Source organism: Pteropus alecto, unplaced genomic scaffold (assembly GCF_000325575.1).
Source record: "Pteropus alecto unplaced genomic scaffold, ASM32557v1 scaffold761, whole genome shotgun sequence".
NCBI lineage: Eukaryota > Metazoa > Chordata > Mammalia > Chiroptera > Pteropodidae > Pteropus > Pteropus alecto.
The window spans coordinates 641143-647085 of record NW_006431558.1 but is presented as its reverse complement, the minus strand read 5'-3'; the positions used below and the strand labels follow the sequence as shown (position 1 = coordinate 647085).

The window sequence follows — 5943 nt, the reverse complement described above, 5'->3', positions numbered from 1 at the left end:
CCTCCGTCCAGCCCACAGGGCACCACTGTTGGTACTGCTTGACTTTCTGGCCATAAAAGCAAAAAGGACTTTTGAGAATCACATTCTCCCTTTCTTACCATAAACGATGGCATTTTTATTTAGCAGTTTCTCTCGGAGCTCTGTGCATGTGGAAAAGAGCCCTTCTCTTTGTCTTTTGTGGCTGTGTAGTATTTCCTAGGCACATGGGCCCTCATCTGTTTAAGCAGTCTCACTTCGGAGGCCACTGGCATGGCTTTTTATCTTCTTCGTTAAGAAAGGCAGCCTTTAATAACATCATTTTGCATGTGTGCCGATTTAGTCCAAGTCCCTGATGGGGACTTATGTAGCCACCCTGTAACAGGCAGTGCCTGTCCTTAGGTGCTGTCCCGATTTGCCCATCTGGGCTTGCAAGACATTCATCCCTTGATATTTTATGGCAGCTTCCCGGATGGTGACAGGGCCTCAGAGCAGCAATCCGAGAGTCATTCTTTCATGTACACCATGGGGACACAGTGGCTACATGAGAGCAGGGCCCTGTCCTCTGGGAAGGCAAATTTCAATTTTTCAATTAGGGTTGACGTTCAGTATTATTTTATATTAGTCTCAGGTGTACAGATAGTGGTTAGACATTTATCTAATTTACGAAGCGATTCTCCCTGGTTAGTCTAGTACCCATCTGACATCCCCATGACTATTTTGTAACTGCCAATTTGTACTTCTTAATCTGAGAAGACAGATTTCTAATGGGGTGACGACAGACTTGGAACAAGTCACCAGATAAATGCTTGATCAAGTGTTAGGTAGTAACGTGGGCCAGGAAGAGAGCGGGCATAGTGCAGGAAGTCAGAAACTGCAGCTCAGGGGAGCAAAGAAGGAAGGAAGCGTCCAGGGGGAGGGGCCCTCCAGGAATGGAACCGGGTCTGCCTGGGCAGGGGGGCGGAGAAATGGCATAGGAAGTAAAACTCCCCTGCGGGCAGCTGGGGCCGCCTCTGAGGTCCAGCAGCCCAGCTGGCCTCCTGGGGGCCTGGCTCCCCATCAGGTGCTTCCTGGAGCTGTGGTCCTTCCTCTGCTGTGGTTCCCCATGAGCTACAGGGAGCTGCTATAATGCTCGAGGTTCTAGGACGCTGTCGGAGACCGGAGTGGTCCACAGAGCACATACTGTAGCTCCCTGCCCTTAGAGACCTGCAGCTCCCACAGAGGGGGACCTGTGTGGGCCAGTGGGTCACAGAGGACTTCGGGGTAGCCCTCATTCATACAGCAGAGTATAGTGCACCTTCACGCCTTGTGTCTGCCTTGATGGGTACTTTGTAACTTCTTTTACTGTATGTCAGATGGCATCGCCAGTTTTCACTTTTGGGGTATTAGCTAATTTTATGGCTTTTGTTCCTTCCTTCCTTCCTTCCTTCCTTCCTCTTCTTCCTCTTCTTCCTTCCTCTTCTTCCTTCCTCTTCTTCCTTCCTCTTCTTCCCTCCCCTCCCCTTTCCTTCCTTTCTCTCTTTTCTCACTCCACTACAATAATAATAATAATAATAATAACAACAACAACAACAAAACAACAACATATTATTATTATTATTATTATTACTAATAATAAAAGTCATACAGCCAAATACAATGAATATCCCATTTCCTCCCATCTCATGACAGGTCCCCTCCCCAGAGGTGGCCAGTATCATCATTTCCTGAGCTTCCTTCAAGAGACACTCAGGGCCCAGAGGGACACTCTTGTCCCCTCCGTCCCACCTATCTTTCCCACCTGAGCAGTGTTTACCCACGGTTCTATATCTGGCTTTTTCTCTAACGACACATCTTAAGACTCATTCCTTAATCTTTTCTGCAGTGCTGCCTCCTTTCAAAACTTATGAGTACGAACAGATCCACATGATACAAAAGCAGAACAGCAGAGGAGAAAGGGGCTGCGGGGAATGTCTCCTTCCCGCCCACCTGCTCCATTCTGCCCTTTTCTTCAACGTGTGTCTTGCGAATCTTCCTTCTCTCTGTTCCTGCAAATGAAAACATGTTCTTACGTTTTCTCTGTCTTTCACAGAAGGGAACACTCCCTGCGTATGTGCCATACCTTTGCTGGAAGTGTTTCTGACTTAGTTTGCAGGGCCTGTTCCCGTGTCCGCACATCTTCCCAGTGTCGCACAGTCCACACGGATCGTCATCTGTCTGTCAGTCCTTCAGTCCGTGGTCCTGCGGCGGCCTCCTGGGCTTTTCACTGAGCAGCACTTATGGGAGGCTGTTCTGGGTCAGCACACATGTTGCTGTACCTGGTCCTTGCACACAATCATGTGTACTGGTGTGGACACCCCAATGATCTGTGCCACAAAGGCCCCGGGGGCTGTCCGCAGCCCCTCATCTCCGTGGGCAGCCCTGTGCCACAAGCGTGACTCCAGCTGGATGTCTTGTCGTTTTTCCTTGAGGCTGAGGGGTGTAATGGGCTTGGTTGGGGGGCCATCATGGCATGGTTCTCGGAGGGTGGAGTGGACCTGCTCCTTCCTTGTGACTACACTGACCTATGACCTCTGGCCTCTCTCCCACAGCAACTAACCAACCACATCCGGGAGTCACTGCCAACCTTGCGTAGCAAACTGCAGAGCCAGCTGCTGTCCCTGGAGAAGGAGGTGGAGGAGTACAAGAACTTCCGGCCCGATGACCCCACACGGAAAACCAAAGCCTTGCTGCAGTACGTGTCCCCTACACGCCCAGCCTGGCTCCCCTGGGCCTCCTCCCAGCCGCAGGGTCCCAGGTCTAGGCTGGGCAGCGATCCTCACTTATCTATCAGTTCATTCTTCCTTGTTTTTATCCATCTGCTCATTTACCAAAGGCCTCCTGTGTGCCAGGCCCTGTCCCGAGCACCGAGGTCACCAAGGTGATTGGGCAGATGCCCATCCCTGCCCCATGTCCTCAGAAAAGGGAGAAGAGGAAGGATGAGACAGGAAATAAGTAAATAAGAAAATGTGTAGTATGCAAAATGATAAAATGTTAAAGTGGGGGAGGGCCTAGAGAGTGCCAGGGTGGGTGTGGGGTACCATTGAAATAGAGTGGTCAAGAAAGCCTCTCCGAGATGGTGATGGCAGGAGTCAGGCAAAGGCCTGAAGAGGCGAGGGAGGGAAGCACGTAGTCCTGGGGAATGGGGCCTGGCCAGTGCAAAGGCCCAGAGGCAGGACCATGCCCAGCCTATGGAGGAAGGCCATGTGGCTGAAGCAGAGGGAAGGAGGGAGAGTGGGAGGAGGCGAGGGCCGGTGGGGGGGGGAGAGGGAGGGGAGGTGGTGAGGGCAGAGTGTTCAGGGCAATGGGAAGGACTTTGGCTTTTGTTCTGAGTGAGGTGAGAACCATAGAGGTTTCTGAGCGGAGAATGGGCATGGCCTGACTCAGGTGCTCACAGGCGCCCTCTGGCTGCTGCAGGGAGGACAGACATGAGGGTAGGGCTGGAGCCGGATCCTGTGTCAGCTACTTCTGCTTGGTCTCTTCGAATCCTCACCCTGACTCTGAGTCCAGCTCGGAGTCGTGGGGGACTCACTGAAGCTGTGAAGCTGTGAGGTGGGGGAGTCGGTGTGCCCCACAATCCCAGGTTCTCACTTGGGGCCCCTCCTGCTCCCACACTCCCAGTTTCTGCCCTGCCAGAGACCCTAAGCGCTGGAACAGCTTTGTTAGAGTGGATTCTGGAAACTCCCTGGCAGCTCATATGGCAGATGGTGCTATGCATAAGACCCGTAGGCACACCAGAGGGACACAGCCACCTGTGACCATCATAGGTCTGACATTCCCCCACCCTCTCAGCCATGCAGCGGTACATGGTGGTGGGATTGGGGCGAGAATCCTTTTATGCTCAGACAACTTCAACTGCATTCTGCAAAGCTTTCTACAGAGCAAATGCTGGTCCTCTGCAGACTTCAAGAGGAGATATGGTCTTGTGTGTGCCGTAGAGGCCACGGCCTGCTAGGTGACCACTGACAGGTGACCATGCTTTCCTTGCCCCTAAAATGAGGACAGTGGCAGCTGTCATCTTATGTGGTCATTGGGGGAACTTGTGAAAATACCATAGTGCTGCTTGAGAAACTTTTGACAGGACTAGGCCAGGGGATGCCCTCTACAGATGTCCCCACTCCCGAGGGTTTAGCACGCTGTCATTTTTCACCAGTGCCCTGCAGGTGGTTTTGACATCACAGTGGAGGTGCACTGCTGTCAGCTGCAGCCCCCCAGGAGGGCTGGGCCTTCCTTCTTTAGCATCTTATCCGCAGATCCCAGCTCCTCCTCCAGGCCGCAGGTCACACAGACAAGCGGAAGCCCCGCTCCTTCCTTCCCCGCTAGTGGTTGTTTCTTTGACTGGCTTATTGCACGACTTCCCCTTTTGCCTTTATCATAAAAATGATGCAAAGGGACTGACCGTGAAAACTCTCCCTCCGTCCTCTGTACCCTGGTTCCCGTCTTCAGGTTGTTGCCTTGCGAGAGAATAAGAGCAGATGACGAAAGCATCATTGAGAGCCTTCCTTTTCTCTTGGCCACCTGGCCTGTCTCACAGGTTATTCCTGTGACCTGACTGACACCTGTAGGGGACATATGGGTATTTTTTGCTTCCACATAGGCTTCTCAAATTCATCCTTGAGCACCCATGGGAGGATTCCTGCAGGGCAGACTCCTGAAGGAGGTGGGGGATCTCTGGTTTGAGGGGCACTTAAATTCGAATCGCTATCACTTATACTGTCTGCACAGAAGTGTTCTTGGTGCCCATGCCTGCAGGTCCGCAGGTCATGCACAGGTTGTGCGGTACGTGGCTCACAGGAAGCCTACGACAGAAAAGCTAACCATTTTTACTTTTATCACCACCATTATGGTAGGTTGGTCATCACTCCATGTCAGGGAACAACATTGTACTCTGCCTTCTTTACCTCCCAGCTCCATTCTGTGACTAGAATACATATCATTTAAAAGCCTCTGGCAGGTTCTTTCCCCAGGCAGAGGGAATGGGGGCATCCTTCAGACTCTCCTCCCTCAGCTTCTTTGTTTTGCACCTGGATCTCTCCCCTTCTAGAACTAGAAACAGGAACGCCTGTTCCCTAGACGAGTGATTGTGCTGTACACTCACGAGCACTTGTCTCTGGTGACCGCTGGTCATCATAGACATCTTACCTGCCCTGGATGCTGCCGTATTTGTTTTCTATGGCAAAGTACCACGAACTGGGAGGTTTAAACAATAGAAATTTGTTGTCTTGCAGTTCTGGACGCCAAAAGTCCGGGATCAAGGTGTCAGCGTGGTTGGTTCCTTCTGGGGGCTTCTGGTGGTTTGCTGGCAGGCTTTGGTATTCCCAGTCTCTGCCTTCAACTTCACGTGGCTTTTCCCTGTGTGCATTCAAATTTCCCTTTTTTCTAAGGACACCAGTCATGTGGGCCTAGGGGCCCACTCTACCCCAGCGTGACCTGATCTTAACTAATTACAACTGCAGTGGCTCTGTTTCCAAATAGGGTCGCATTCAAAGATATTGGAGCTTAGGACATCAACATGAATTTGGGAGACACAGTTCAACCTGTGACAGTTGATAACGGGGCTCTGGGAGACTGGTGCTCATGGACGGGGCCCGGCCACCCAGCTGTGCTGACATCTGCATTTGCTCCTCAAGAGCTGGCTTCTCTGCTGGAGAAACCCCAACGCAATACAGGCACACCTTGTTTTACTGAGTTTTTCAAGTCCTGTGTTTTTTACCAATTGAGGTTTGTGGCAACCCTGCTTCATGCAAGTCTCTCAGCGCCATTTTTCCAACAGGCTCAGATGATGGTTAGCATTTTTTAGCAATAAAATATTTTTAAACTAAGGCACATTGATTTTTTTTTTTTTTTAGACATAATGCATCCGACAACTTAAAAGACTGCGGTGTAGTGTGAAGATAACTTTCACGTGCACTGAGAAACCCCCCAAATTTGTGTGACTTTTTATTGTGA

The 5943-nt window shown here is 51.1% G+C and overlaps 1 protein-coding gene across 4 annotated transcripts in view; it reads left to right on the top strand.

Moving 5' to 3' along the window:
• DNM2 (dynamin 2) overlaps positions 1-5943 on the top strand; it is an 88841-nt gene that overhangs the window by 49673 nt on the left and 33225 nt on the right. For all 4 annotated transcript variants that reach the window (XM_006905866.3, XM_006905863.3, XM_006905865.3 and 1 more), the window contains exon 7: positions 2547-2689. In XM_006905866.3, coding sequence (XP_006905928.1) covers positions 2547-2689 — 143 coding nt within the window. The remainder of the gene's footprint in view (positions 1-2546; positions 2690-5943) is intronic.